General features: G+C 43.4%; 1 protein-coding gene across 7 annotated transcripts in view; it reads left to right on the top strand.

Moving 5' to 3' along the window:
• The window catches only part of Igsf11 (immunoglobulin superfamily, member 11), a 151191-nt gene extending 136673 nt beyond the window's left edge, over positions 1-14518 (top strand). For 3 of the 7 annotated variants that reach the window (XM_087576243.1, XM_087576242.1, XM_087576240.1), the window contains exons 5-7: positions 9536-9658; positions 10347-10497; positions 11847-14518. In XM_087576243.1, the coding sequence (XP_087432369.1) occupies positions 9536-9658; positions 10347-10497; positions 11847-12279 (707 nt within the window). In that variant the 3' untranslated portion in view covers positions 12280-14518. 7 annotated transcript variants of the gene reach the window in all.
• The last annotated feature ends 396 nt before the right edge of the window (positions 14519-14914 follow it).

Raw genomic sequence — 14914 nt, 5'->3', positions numbered from 1 at the left:
GTAATGAACTTGAGTGGTTTGTAACTGTGGAGAATAGAGTGCTTTCAACTTTAAGGTAAATATGACATTTTCTTTCTCTTCCATATATTACTTTAAAGAAATGTATCTACTAGCATGAACGTTTTATTTCCTAAGTGGAGCTTTAAAATAGCATGCTGGGAACTTTTTTGAGTTAATGCCAGTCCTTGACACCTCTGCAAACCCACTTTCTGCCCATTTTAGTGTAAGAGAGATCTGCATAGACATAAGGGGATTAATTCTGTTTTAGCCTCAAGTCCACTTAGTGGAAGAAGATGAATAAGAACTGGAAAGGGAGCTGTGACCTAAGATCACAGAAGATAGGTAAAGATGAGGAACCATGGATGCCGTGGGTGGTTCCGGATATGTAAGTCCATTCATTTGGATTTCATGGTAAAGAAAGTATCCTTTAAAAACTCAGATGTTACAAAATAAAGGTGAGCTGAAGTTATAGACCTGTGTAAATGCATTCTTGTGTTTCAAGAAAATACAAATGAGCATCTGTCAGCGCTGTGTCCTATTAATGCAGATTATTTCCCTCTGCTCATTCTTGGGGTAGATGGACAACTCTTTATTGAGAGCTGGCCCTTAATGGAAAGGCCCCAGATGGCCTTACTGTGCTTCAGTTTTAATGCTGGTGTTCTGTGCCTGCCACAGGAAAGGAGAGCCCTGGGCTGCTAGGTGACATTAGATTTAGTTAAGAACCAAGCCTGTAAAAAGCCCACAAGTAAACACATCCAGCGCAGAAGAATACCGACAGACTGTCCTGTTGCCAGAGCCCCCAGTTTATCATCTTTGAAACCTTGCTTTCCGCTTAGTAGTGTGTAGGTCACTTTTGAAACTGACTGCTGCAGTACCATGGCCCCCCGCTGGCTGGCTGGCTGTCCCTTGCTAAATGCTTCAGCTGCACTGTGGGACAAATAGCTCTCCTGGGGACTGACTTGTTAATCTCACCATTGCAAGCGGCATGCTTAAAATAGCTCGTGTTGAAATGCTGAAAAACTATTTGAAGTCCAGCTTTGCCAGCAACTGTGTCTGCAGTGGTTTACCTCTCCAGACCTGTGTCAACCTCCAGACCCGTAAGATGAAACGGTGTACAGTGTCTCCTAGAACCTCGGAATGTCATTGCAGTTCTGTGGCTATATCACTGGGAGCGCTGGATAAAGAGGGAAGTTACAGGTGAACATCCGTGAGAGAGACATACAGCATGCGAGAGACACACAGCATGCGAGAGACACACAGCATGCGAGAGACACACAGCATGCGAGAGACATACAGCATGCGAGAGACATACAGCATGAGAGAGACATACAGCATGCGAGAGACATACAGCATGAGAGAGACATACAGCATGAGAGAGACATACAGCATGCGAGAGACATACAGCATGCGAGAGACATACAGCATGCGAGAGACATACAGCAGGGTTTCCTCTACTTCCCTGTTTTTGATAATTCTATATTTGTAATTTGAGGATTCTTTGATATTTCAGGGGTAAAGGTGAACTTAAAAGCCAATGTTGAAAACGATGGTCTTTTGTAATTCAGTCTTTAGATAAATTATCCAGAATCATTTCACATAGCCTCATTTGTTCTAATTTAATGTGCTATGTTTTTTTTTTCTTCAGGTTCACCTTTTGATATTTATATTACCAAAGCAAATCCTAGCACACCATCCCCAAAACAACTTAAATAACTTTTTTCTAGACGATTTGCATTGCTGGTTATATTATAAAATCCTAGCTGCTGAGGACTCTCCATAGTACCTCAGCCAATGTACAGTGCTACAGTGTGTTCTGTGTGAAAACAATAGGGCAGGGCAAAATGGACTAGCTGGGGGAGGGTCAGCTTCGACTGTGAATAGGGTGATGCTTTGTGTGAGCGTCACTGAGGGGAGGACAGACTAACACAGATTAAAGACGCAGGAATGAACTACATGAACATGGATGGAGACACTAAAATTTAAACTCCTTGATGCATTTTCTGAGGAAATAATATTTGGTACAAGGGGAAGGCATCTTACAAGTTTGGCCAATAAAAGAGCAATATTTTGGGATTAGTAGCATCTCCTATGTAAGGCTTGAAAGAGCTCCCTCCAGCAAATCTGTGATGATTGAATGTAAACACATAATCCATAGAATGGAATGATAATCTCTGACTCCCTGCTGTAAGGACAAGAAGACACTGGGAGAGCATGGTCTTGTGGCAGAATTGGCTAATGATGGCTACTGCACTTGAAGAAAGGCTACAACAGTGGCAACACTGATTGGTGCCCAAGTTGTAAGCAAAATGTTGGTGAATGGGGCTGGGGATTTAGCTCAGTGGTAGAGCGCTTACCTAGGAAGCGCAAGGCCCTGGGTTCGGTCCCCAGCTCCGAAAAAAAGAACCAAAAAAAAAAAAATGTTGGTGAATAACAGACTCTTCCTACCACCCACTCCCTAGTTCTGCCCCACAACTCACTTAAGTTTTTCGGTTTTTGTTTTTATTTTGCAGCGAGGGGAAGAGACTCACTAACTTAAGTCTTCTAAGTGATGTCATTTCAGGATTGAGCCACTTACACCTCACCTGAGTGGCCTTAAGAATTTTTAAGAGCACTGAGAAACAAAACTAAAACTTGTAGAGGAGAAGAAAGACTATGAAGGACACTTGGGGGCTTGGCATGTAGCACAGAGCGCTTACCTGGGTCCCATCCCCCAGCACTACATAAAGCCAGGTATAATGGCACAGGCCCACAGTCCCAGAACTCAGTGGGTAAAGGCAGAAGGCCAGAAGGTCAAGTTCATCTGGACTATATAACAAGCTCTAGGCCAGCCTGGAATACACAACATCCTGTCTAGAGCAACTAGACACACTGCCATTACATCATTGTAGACGATACAGATGGGGCTGGGTCAGTAAAGAGAACACTTGGCAACTAGGACAAAATCAAGTAGAATTAAACATGCACATCCTAATAACTAATCAAATTAATTCAGATAATCAGAGGACAGAGGCTCTTAGGTTATAGTTAAAGATCAAACTAAATCTACAAATGCACTACAAACTGGAGATGTACCAAAAACAGGGCACGGAGAGCTGAAATCCAGCAAGCCGTAGATTAGAAACATAATGACAGGAACTAACCAAAGAAAGGGTCAAAATAACCAATAACCAAGGAGCACAGTAAGGTGAGAATGAGTGCATCCTGGGAAGTCTGTGAGCGTACGTGGGCAAGGAAGCAGCATAAGCAGAAAAACAGAAGGCCTCCTCCGTGGTTCCTAAACACGTCTTCATCGTCAGACACTGTGAAACAGTCACACTGGTGCCAAAGCCGTAGGAACTGAGCAGAATGATTAACAGATGCCGTATGTGCCATGCATAGCCATCCTGGTGCCTCTGGGACAGTATTCTGCAGACCCGTGAGCCCCAAGTATTCTCTCCTTGCTCACTCTCCAAGCACACTGACCCCGGAGGTTCATAGCAGACAGGCTCTTGCTGCAGGGCTTTGCATGTCTGGCCTTCTGCCTGGAAACCTCTCCATTCATGTGGTCCATTCCTGCGTCTTTAATCTGTGTTAGTCTGTCCTCCCCTCAGTGACGCTCACACAAAGCATCACCCTATTCACAGTCGAAGCTTGCCCTCTCCAGCTAGTCCATTTTGCCCTGCCCTATTGTTTTCACATAGAACACACTGTAGCACACGGTACATTGGCTGATGTACTATGGCGAATCAGCGGCTAAGACCTCCGTTGGAGAGTGGGGTCTGGGCTGTCTGCTGATGTGTCTCCAGCACCTAGGACAGCTCTTGATGGCCAAAAGCTATTTGATGAATGAATGGATTGTAACTTTCCCACAGTAAACAAGAGGATAAATGAAATAAAAAAGAGGGTTTACCACGGCAGACAGTAGTAGGAATGTAACGGGACATAGACCTTTAAAATTCATAGGATTATAACAGTAACATAAAAGAGTAATAACTAAGAAGTCCTTATACATGGCAGATGCTCTTCTAAACATTTCACAGACGCCATTGTTTTCATCATTCTCCAACCGTACTCCAGTAACTTGGGCTGTATAATTTTACACATAAAGACGCTACAGTCACATATCAGTCTGGATTCAGGATGCTAAAGCCACTTGTAACTCAGGAGCTCCCTCAACCTTTACTTGGCTTCAATATAGAGAATACTGTGACCAAATTGATGTCACGTTATACACAGCTGAACGAAACAGACATTAAAAAATATGACACATACTGGAAACTGAAGTAAACTTGTATCATGAAATAAACTAGATCAGTAAAAATCACTACACCAACCCAAACATACACCCAAGACCACACTTTCCTAGGGAAATACTGCAGACTTACAGCAAACCCCCATCTTTCTGAGGATTCCCTCACACTGTGTTCAAAGGGCAAAACTCAGAAGAAGCTGCCAATTCGTTTTATGAGATTACTTGATATTAGGACATTAAAAGTGACCACAGCAAAGAAGACAAAACAAAAATAAAACCATTGTCCACCCTCCCCCATGAACCCATTAATATATCAGTACCATGAATGGAGCAATTCTTGAAAACCACAGAACTATCCTCTAGAAATGAAGCAGTTCTTGAACACCGGAGAACGAGAAGTATAATTCACAGATTGACTATTTAAGTGGGATACTTGTTAGTCGTAATGCTGTCTTGGGAATTATACATCTTGATGCCTGTCAACTTCATCAAGTCATGATTTACAAATAGAACTCTCATGTGCTTATAGTCTACACCACCTTTGGGGAGTGTGGACTTTGTGAGGTGGTGACCACAATCAAGATGATGGGTATCATCACCTCACAGAGCTGTGACTGTTTTGTGTGCTGGGGTGGGCAAGCTAGTAAGAAAACGTAAGATCTACCCTTAGCGAGTCTTGAGTATATGATAGTGCTGTTGTCAGTTCACCATATTGTGTCTCAAATCTCCAGGATATATAGAGTGCATCCACTTAGCATAAGTGAAGTTTGTTCCCTTTAATCAACATCTTCCCATTTCCCTCAGCTCCTTGGCAACCACCATTCAGTTCTCTGCTTCTGGGTTTGACACTTTCAGTTTAGGGTACCATTATAAGCTTCGTTATCCACAGTCATAAAGCCTAAATATTACAGAAATGTAGCAGATAACATTCTGTAATAGTCAGAATGTAGATCAAGGAAGTAAATAGTGTGGTCTTTCCTGGTAACAGAAAACAGCAATGTAACATACTTATAACACCCACCACAAGGTAGACACTGTTAGCACTGTGCACAGTGCCTAACTGTCACCAGCCTGTTACCTGTATGCTAATGTGTTTGTCCTTTTGGTTTTATGCCAATGTTATCTCATAATGTGGTCCTTTCAGTGAAAGAATATAAGATGGCCATTTTCCATATCATAAAAATTTATTCCACAGAATTCTTTTTGGGATTACGTTGTAGCTTTTAATCTTCTATTACTCGATGTCTTAAGCTGCTTTGAAATTGTGACTTTATTTTTGGCCCAGTATATTTTAGGAGACACTTTTGTAATTTCTGTTAAATCATAAGAGGTTTTCTTAAAATTACATCTTTGTGTTGTTCTGCCTTTTGACTTTTAACATGATGTTGCCAAAGTTCATATAGGAACAAAGTTATAACATTTTAAGGAAAGTGATTATATGTTTTTGTGTTGAGCAACATTCATAGGCATCCTGACCACATGCCACAAGCTCTCAATATACCTGGCAGACTTTTAATCCAATGCAAGACATTTTGAAATTATTAAATAGATTTATGTTTGGCGTTTATCTGTGCTAATTTCCCTCTGGCTTTAAGTTTATCATCAGGTATCTGTTTCAAGGTGAGATCATATCTGAGTGTGATTTTACTACACAATGGTGTAACAACCTTAAAACTACAAACATTATCTTGTTAAACAGAACTTCTCATACTTTTATATAAGAAGTTATTCAGTTATCGCGGACATCCATTCTTTAAGATGTATGTTATGAAAATATTTATGATATTTGGCATTCTTTTTGCTCTTGTAAAATCCAAAATATTGACATGGACTCAGAATTTAAGATACTAGAGGTTTTTCTACAGTTCTTAACCAAGTTTCCTAGGATTAACACCTATATCTATATCTATATCTATATATCTATATATCTATATATCTATATATCTATATATCTATCTATATCTATATATCTCTCTATATCTATAGATCTACCTATATCTATATCTATATATCTATCTGTATCTATCGCTAAGAATCTCCTGCGTAGCTGTATCACCAGTCAGTACTGTGGTCACCTTAGCACGCAGTGTCTCCTCCTGTCCTCACTGGTTCAAGAGCGTTTCTAGTTCCTGGCTCAGTTACAGATGAGGAGCTGAAGCGCACACCCTTAAGCGGAGAGCACCCTCAGGTCCACACAGCTAGTAGGAAGCTGAGCAAACTTCAAGCCAAGCCATCTGACTCCCAAACCTATGCCCTCGGCTGATGCGACCCCGACACAGCCAAATGCAGGCTTTGGCACTGAGCACCTGCAGGGAATAATCAGATGTATTTGTTTCTCTGATTACGAAGGGCCTGTTCCCTAAACTCCACACCCCTCTTTGGAAGAAGGAAGACTGAAGGGACCGCTCCCTTCATCTTTCATTTCAATAAATCGTTCCTGTCCTAGCTGGTTTTGGGATGGGATGTGTTGGGTTCTGTCTGTTTGTTTGGTTTGGTTTTATTTTGCTACCGTGTGACGTTTGCTGAGTGGTTGCTCCTAGATCAGCTTCGCCTGATTCATTTCTTCTTAATCCTCCTTATCAACAAGCCTGTCTCATCTGTCACCTGCCGAGTAGGCTATAATAGGCTACTGCCTCACTGAATCATGGCTTTTTTTTTTTTTTAACAGCCAATGCTTATGGTGGGTGCATCTGGAGATGCAGTGAGCTCACCTTTTAAAAGTAACTCTTTAAAGCAACCGTCCTTCCAGTTGCCGGCTTTGTACATGCCAAGTGCTGCCTAGAGCAGCTGTTTAAAATTCTCCCAGTCGTCTCTGGAAATGTCAACAAAATTACTGGTTTGATGTGAACTGACTGAGTTTTGAGAATTTTGGACCTTGAGGGGAAAATGGAAGAAAAGCAGTAGCAGTGTGGGGAATTGTAGGGTTGTTTTCCCGGGAGGTTGGGCTTTTTGTTGCCCGGAAACTTTGGGATGTGTTGAAGGAGGGGTTCTGCAGATGGCTGGTTTCTTATACCAATAGTGCTGCCACTTTGCATGGTTTGGGCTGTGCACAGAAGCCGAGAAGCCAAACCTAACATCTTAAAAGGGAAACAAACAAACAAACAAACAAACACCTGAGAACTTGACTTACAGCGGAACCCAAGCTGTACCCAAGTCCAGGAAGGACCCCATGGCTTGTCCTTGGCCCATACCTCAGAGTTACTCCCTAGCTACTCCCTAGCAACAGTCAATCAAAGATAAGTCTGATTGTTTCAGATGTACTTTCAGACCATTTGTGATTGTTCATGGTCTCACTTGAGAGCACCTACCTATTGGCTCACAGCAGTCATTCTATTAGATGCTTGCCAGGCCGGACTTCCTCCTCACTCGCTCCCATTTCCTGTAAAACCCTTGTCCTAATGAGGGTTTGGGGCTGATTCACCAAACTGTCCTGTGGGTTGGAGGTGAGTAAGCCCCAACCCGAGTTTCTAAAACAGAGACCCTAATGCGATTACGTTGGAAATGGCCCCTTGGTCGTATTGGGGTTTGTAAACGCTGCCCCTGGGTAGTGAGGTAGCTTTAGGTGTCTTACTGGAAAGCAGGTGCACCTGTGACGATTGTGATCTTTGCACGCAGACAGATCTGATTGGCTAGACTTGTAACTTGTGTACATGTGATGTCAAGGCTACGCTGAGAGTTCTTAGTTTTGGAAAACAGGGGACACAGAACCTAAACATATTATGAAGATTAAATCAGGCCTACTTTAAGCTCTCTCTCACACACATATGCACATAGACACAAAAAATATACTCAATACACACACATATGGAAAAGGAAATCATGCATGAAAATCAAGTAGCCATTAAATATATTGATTTTGTTACATCCAATCCAGAGTTACTACCTTGTCATAGTTATGTAAGATAACTATGTAATAGGGATTTTAACCTTTTAAGTACACCCATAGAAAAGAGTAAACACCAAGCCTCTCTCCTCTGTCTGGCCTGTGATATTGATATTACCCCAAGTGCATGTTTGTCAATCCATGAACGCATCCCGATCATTGTATTGCGTTTGAAGGCTTAGACAACGCTGACAGCACTGATGCATGGGAACCTGCGGCTCTTGTTTCCTGCTCTCCTCGATTCTGTTCGATTTCCCGGTACTCGTTAGATGCCCATCCCTTGTGCACTGTTAGCAATTCAAACCGAGGTCTGTGGCCCTGGCTGGCATTTAACCCACTTACAGAGACTCCCAACCTTCTTGCTTCGTTAATGTCTGTCCTGATCATCCTGGCACTGCTCTCTGGATTACCCAGGACAGAGACCAGGTCTGCATAAATATTTATGTAGTAAATGAAGGAACTGATAGAGCGGGGCTCCCTGCTTCTGGCCTTGATGTAGTTAAATATGGAAGCCACCAGCAGAACTAAATCTTAGTCCCAAACAAAAATCACGCCAGGGTGGCAGCACTTCCCAGGATGGGCTCAGGGACGTTGTTTCTGGGACTTTTCACGTGTGCCGTTAGGTGGCTTTCCCACTGCCTTCTGAGTTTGCGCTGTTGCGGATGGTTTTGGTGACAGATGTGGGTTCTTTCCAGCTAAAGGGAGGCAGTGAGGCCCAGAGCACCGATATTAGATTCTATTCAGACATTTGCAGTTTCAGCAACCAGCTGTGTTCTCTCATCAGCCAGCTATCGAAAACCTCAATGTCTTTATTTGTTCAGTGGGCTAATAATAAAAATATCTCCAAGGGTCATTTGAAAAGAAAGAGCTACATATAAAAATTTACCCAGTGCTTGGCATATTTTTGTTCTCAGAAGTCATTTCAACTTTGTCGGAATAAACTAAACCGTGTTGGTACTGTTAAGTTGCCTAGGCTTTACCAGTTAGGCTATTCATGAATATGCCGATGCGGCAGCTTTGAAAATAAACCACAACTAAACCTCCTTATGTGGAGAGCAACCTTCACCAGCTACTCCAGCTTTTTCCAGGCTGAACCCACTGTTGCTTTATATCTAGACCAAGCTTCCCTGAGCTGCCCCTAGAGGCTGCAGGGGCTAAAGTAGGACTATTCCTGCATGGCTCAAGGATGCTCCATACATCCTTATTTAGGACAATCTTGATATTTCTGTGTCTTTAATATGCCATCACGATTTTCTTTAACATTTGTGAGCCAACAGTTTTCCTTCCTACACAGAAAGGACAAAAGAAGGAAATTGGCAGCTCTCCTGTGTGTGTATCATGGCATGTGATCTCTGTGCTGATTTCTCTGTCTCCCTTCTTCATTCCATCAAGCTGTCACTTGATTGTTGTCTTTGTGACAGACCAGGTCCAGGGGACAGTCACCATCCGGAATATTAGTGCCCTCTCTTCCGGTCTTTACCAGTGTGTGGCTTCCAACGCCATCGGGACCAGCACCTGTCTCCTGGATCTCCAGGTTATCTCGCGTAAGTACACAGAATTAGAAGGTGCTGGCGTCTAAGCTTTTTCGTTACGTCATAGAATGTAGGGTGCTACATAATTATTTTGAGAAGGTGTGAAGAGGAAACACATCCTTTTAATTGTTGTTAAAAACATTTTATAAAAATCTTACTACTTAAACCTTCTTCATTGTGACAAAGTGACTTCTCACTGTAATCAGAACCAAAGGAATCTTTGTGTCATGTGCTATGGACTCGACATAAACATGCACATGACATAAATCTGCACTCATGGTGGAGCCCCCTTAATACTCTTGGGTCCCCCCCCCCACTAAAACCTTGTGTCTTTTGGCTGTTTCATTATAAACAAGCAATGTAGAGCGCTTCCTGTTTGGTGGGGGTTCTAGGTTATTTTGGTTCTGCGTATAGAAGGGAGTCATGTGACTGGGGTGGGGCCACAAAGAATCTGAGACCCATCCGAGGCTCTCTTGGGACGCCAAGACAAGTTGAGTTGGCACTGCCTCCTGCCAAGCTCCAGCTGCTGCTCTTCGGGGACCTTGGGGGTTGGGGGAGGGGTTGACAGTTTGCCCATTCAACACTTGCTGAATGCTGGGGATGTCAGAGGCTAATCAAGGGCGAGACACTTTAGTTGGTTTAAAAAGACCATGTGCCGTTCACCCGTCTTTTATTTAGCTCTACCTTCAATGTTTTCCAGCCCAGCCCCGGAGCGTTGGAGTGATAGCCGGAGCTGTTGGCACTGGTGCTGTCCTCATCGTCATCTGCCTTGCACTAACTTCAGGGGCATTCTTTTACTGGAGAAGCAAAAATAAAGAGGAGGAGGAGGAGGAAATTCCTAATGAAATCAGGTTAGCCTATCAATTCCCAATCCCACAGAGTCAGGGTGTGCTTCCGTTCATCTTAGAGTGAAGGTTTCTTTGCCAGTCTTAACTCTTCCTGTCGAGGTAATAAAAGTGTCCCAACACCATTCGCTTGTTACGTATGTCACTGCCCCCCCCCCCCCGTGGTCAGACTTGGTTTGGTTTGCAAAGATTCTTCATGAATCTAAGTAGGAGGAAGAGCTCCCCTGCCCCTCCACATCTGCAGGGTAGATAGTTCCTGTCACACCCGGACAGTTAGTCCATAAAACACGTTTTCCGTTGGCCATTGTAATAGATGGTAATGTGCAGGAGCAAAGGGAATTACCACACAGACATCCTAGTTTATCTACCTACATATGCAACACACTGTGACTTGGTAGGAAGGGGTACATTAGCCATTTTCAACACTATAATATATACACTAGGCATCCTACTTTATGGGAAAATACTTTTGGTTGATGCTTCTAGCGGAGCTCAGTCTAGGTGTCTGTGTCCTGACAGAGTCTCAGGACAGCACGTAGCATCACATAGTGAGAGACAAAGCAGCCGGGACTCAGTAGTGGTGCCCTACTCTGATAACCTTATCTAGTCCTAAACACCAGTCAGGGCTCCTGCCTCTCAGTGCCATAGCACTGATCACATTTCACCCTCAAAATACCCTTCAATGGAGATCAATTTCCAACCCTTAATCTTAATCCTTTAATAGACATTTCAAGACATAAAAACTGTAGCAGGCAGTTTATAAAAGAATACTAATGTGTTAAGGAAAAAAAAAGTCAAGGTGGTTTTTAAAGAAAAAATAGCTCATGGGATTCGAGGGTTCAGACTGTCTTAGACTTGGCCACATCATATCCTTGTTGAAATGCTTTAATGGCATGAGTCTTCTCAGCGTGACATACTCAGCCTCTCAGGATTTGGCCCCCTTGCTTGCTCTGGTCTTCCTCTCAGCTTCCTGTTCTCTCTGTTTTATCCATTAGCCCCTCTAGCCCCTCATCAACATACCACAATGGCTCTTCAAGCCCTACTTGAGTCTAGACACATGAACAGTACACACACACACACACACACACACACACACACACACACACACACACAAGTGGGGGAGGGAGAGCAGAAGGGGAGGGGGAAGAAGATGAGTATCAGAATCTAGAACACCATGAGTGACTTTTTCAACTTCTCCACATGCTTAACTTGCTTTCCCAGGTGTTTTATGACAACTAGTTCAGTAGATTTGTGAATTGTGTTCTTTAAGTTAAAAGATATCTTTAAATATATGTGTGTATGTGTATGTATGTATATGTAGTATATAACTTATAAATAACTTTGTCTCATTTCAGAGAGGATGATCTTCCACCTAAATGCTCTTCTGCCAAAGCATTCCACACAGAGATATCCTCCTCAGAAAATAACACATTGACCTCTTCTAATACCTACAACAGTCGATACTGGAACAACAATCCCAAACCCCATAAAAACACAGAGTCGTTCAACCACTTCAGTGACTTACGCCAGTCTTTCTCTGGCAATGCTGTTATCCCGTCCATCTATGCAAATGGAAACCATCTGGTTTTGGGTCCACATAAGACTCTGGTAGTTACAGCCAACAGAGGGTCATCGCCCCAGGTCATGCCCAGGAACAATGGTTCAGTCAGCAGGAAGCCTTGGTCTCAACACACACATTCCTACACTGTAAGCCAAATGACCCTGGAGCGAATCGGTGCAGTGCCTGTCATGGTGCCCGCCCAGAGTCGGGCGGGGTCCCTGGTATAGGGTGACTGGGGACGCTGTGTTCAGAAGAGAACAAACGGACTTCCTTCAGGCAAGGGGGAGAGTGGGATGGGCGAGCGCTGGAAAGCGTACACTTTTGTTACGATTGATTCCCTTAGTATAAAGCACAAAGAAGAAGGCCGCGCTGCTGTTCCCTGCCGCTGCAGTGTGTGAAGTGGCCTGGGGTTATTCCATCGTGAAGACTCAAGAAGACTGTTTCCCACCACAGTTGTCCTGAGATTCAGTTTAAAAACAAAGCATGCTGCATCTCAAAAGCCGAGCCGAGCCAAGGAGAGTGCTAGAAGCAGAGGAGCGCTTACCACCCAAACCCAGGTCCGGCTGGACCCGCTCTTCAGTTCTTGCCTAACTCGATCATTTTCCGGACCCTTAAAGTGCCAGGTGGAATTTACATAACGAAATTATTTTTAAAAAATATATGCCCTCAGGGGAAAGAAAATAGGAGCAAGCTCGTGGTATGGTCTGCCTCTCTCATTTCCTTTGATGGTACCAGCGACCCGGCATTCCATCTGGGCTGACTTTATCATAGAGGCAAAATGGTTCAGAACACCTGCAACATACACACGCACACGCACAGGCACGCACACGCGCACGCGCGCACACACACACGCACACACACGCGCGCGCACACGCATACACATACACGCGCACACACACACGCACACACACACATACACACACGCGCGCACACACACATACACACACGCACACACGCGCGCGCACACGTATACACATACACACGCACGCACACACGCACACATACACACGCACACACACGCACACACATACACGCGCGCACACACATACACACACGCGCGCGCACACACATACACACACGCGCGCGCACACACGCACACACATGCACATACACGGGTGCACACACGCACGAACACACGCATGAACACACGCGCACTCACGCACACACACTCACGAACACGCACTTATTTATTTACCTCCTCCTGAACCATGAAGTTTGTATTGGGAACTTTGCTATATTGACAGAATCTTGTCTGTTACACTCTGGGATCTCTTACAGGTCCACGGCAATTTCTGTTCTTGATTTCCTGGGGAAAAAAAATATTTTTTTAAAAGAAAACTAATTTTTTTTAAATACTTGAGAGACAGTGGACTAGGAAAGCAAGAACTACCGCCTTGTCCAGTGATTGCATTCAGTGACTCAGCAGAGGGCCCACCCCACGAGTCTTAGGGGACTGAGTGGGCTGTGCTGTAACCAGTTGGAGCCAGGTGGGAGGGGCCTTTGTGTTGCCAGCAGGGCCCCAAAGAATCGAGATTGTGAACGCAACCTTGCTGTCACAGAGGCCACTATTAATGAGGACAGTGCCTGATGCCTTTTGTACTGAGGAAGATAATTGCCTCTTGTTCGACAAGTAGAGTTTAGTAGGTTATTACAAAAAGGGCAGGAGTTGTTTTGGTTTTGTTTCTTTCAAAAGAATTTTTTTTCCCAAAAGAATAATGCGGGTTAGACAAACGGGGGATCCTCCCACGTGCTCCTGGGGCCTGCTCAGTATCTGGAAATTTGGGTGCGCGATTTTCCCCTAACGCATTGCATAACCAATGTAAAAAGACTCCGCCTCCCCCTTTTGGCTAATTACTTGGCTTGGCTGGCCTTGCAATTCACCAGATTCATTTACAGACTCTGCTCTATGTCGTGCTCTATCTGTCTGTCTGCACTTGTTTTGGTGACTATCTTGCCTTATCCACTTTGCTTTAGGGCAACTCATGATGATTTCTTCTAAAATTTGTTTTTAAATTGTTTGTACTACTGAGCCCACAACTTTCAGAGGACATCTTATCCCCCCTTCCTTTCTTATATCGCTTTGTCCATACTTCCTGCCTTCTTCCGGTGTCCAGTGGGCACAGACTTCACAGGGAGTGACCTACTGTCTTCAGTTATTTGAGTGAATGGAAACCATCACTGGCTGCACTTATTTTTCCAAGAGGGACATTTGGGACGTCACTGTTGTGACCATTTCAATATTGATAAGAAGATGAATTTGCTGTAGTGTTAGCTCCCCACCCCCATTTGATGGTTCTTGACTTTGTAAAAATTTAAAGAAATGAATGTCTATACTTTTTAAAGAAAAATGAAAATACCATGTCACGAAAAAGATGAAACTATTAGATGCTGTTTAGAAAGCATTTATCTTGCATTTCTTTATTCTTTCTAATTACCTAAAATTCAATAAAAGTTTATTCATATAAATGTGCTGTCATTGTCATAGTAGTAATAGACACATGACTTTTAATGTAATGTTTCTTTGGTGTTATATGCATTGGTCTTTTCTGTAAAGTTCTTTATACACACACACCCACACACTCATCTTGACGGGCATATATTATCTTCAAAATGACTTCAAGTTTCTGTATTAGACTTTTAAGTGGATTCCAGCCATCACTCATAGGACTTTGTATGTAATGAGCCCTTTTGAACATCTATCTATTTCTAGGTCATTAACTGGAAAGTTCCTGAAAATAAGATCCAGGTTTTCTTACTACTGAGCCCCCATTCACCTCCCACAGGGAGAACTGTGAGTGTTGCACAATAAATAAATGACTGAGGATCTCTGCTAAAATTGCCAAATCAAGCTAGGGGCATGAT

This window comes from Rattus norvegicus, chromosome 11, assembly GCF_021556685.1.
Source record: "Rattus norvegicus strain SHRSP/BbbUtx chromosome 11, alternate assembly SHRSP_T2T, whole genome shotgun sequence".
In the NCBI taxonomy this organism is placed as follows: domain Eukaryota; kingdom Metazoa; phylum Chordata; class Mammalia; order Rodentia; family Muridae; genus Rattus; species Rattus norvegicus.
The sequence above is the reverse complement of the archived record's forward strand: the minus strand, read 5'-3'. Positions and strand labels throughout refer to the sequence as shown.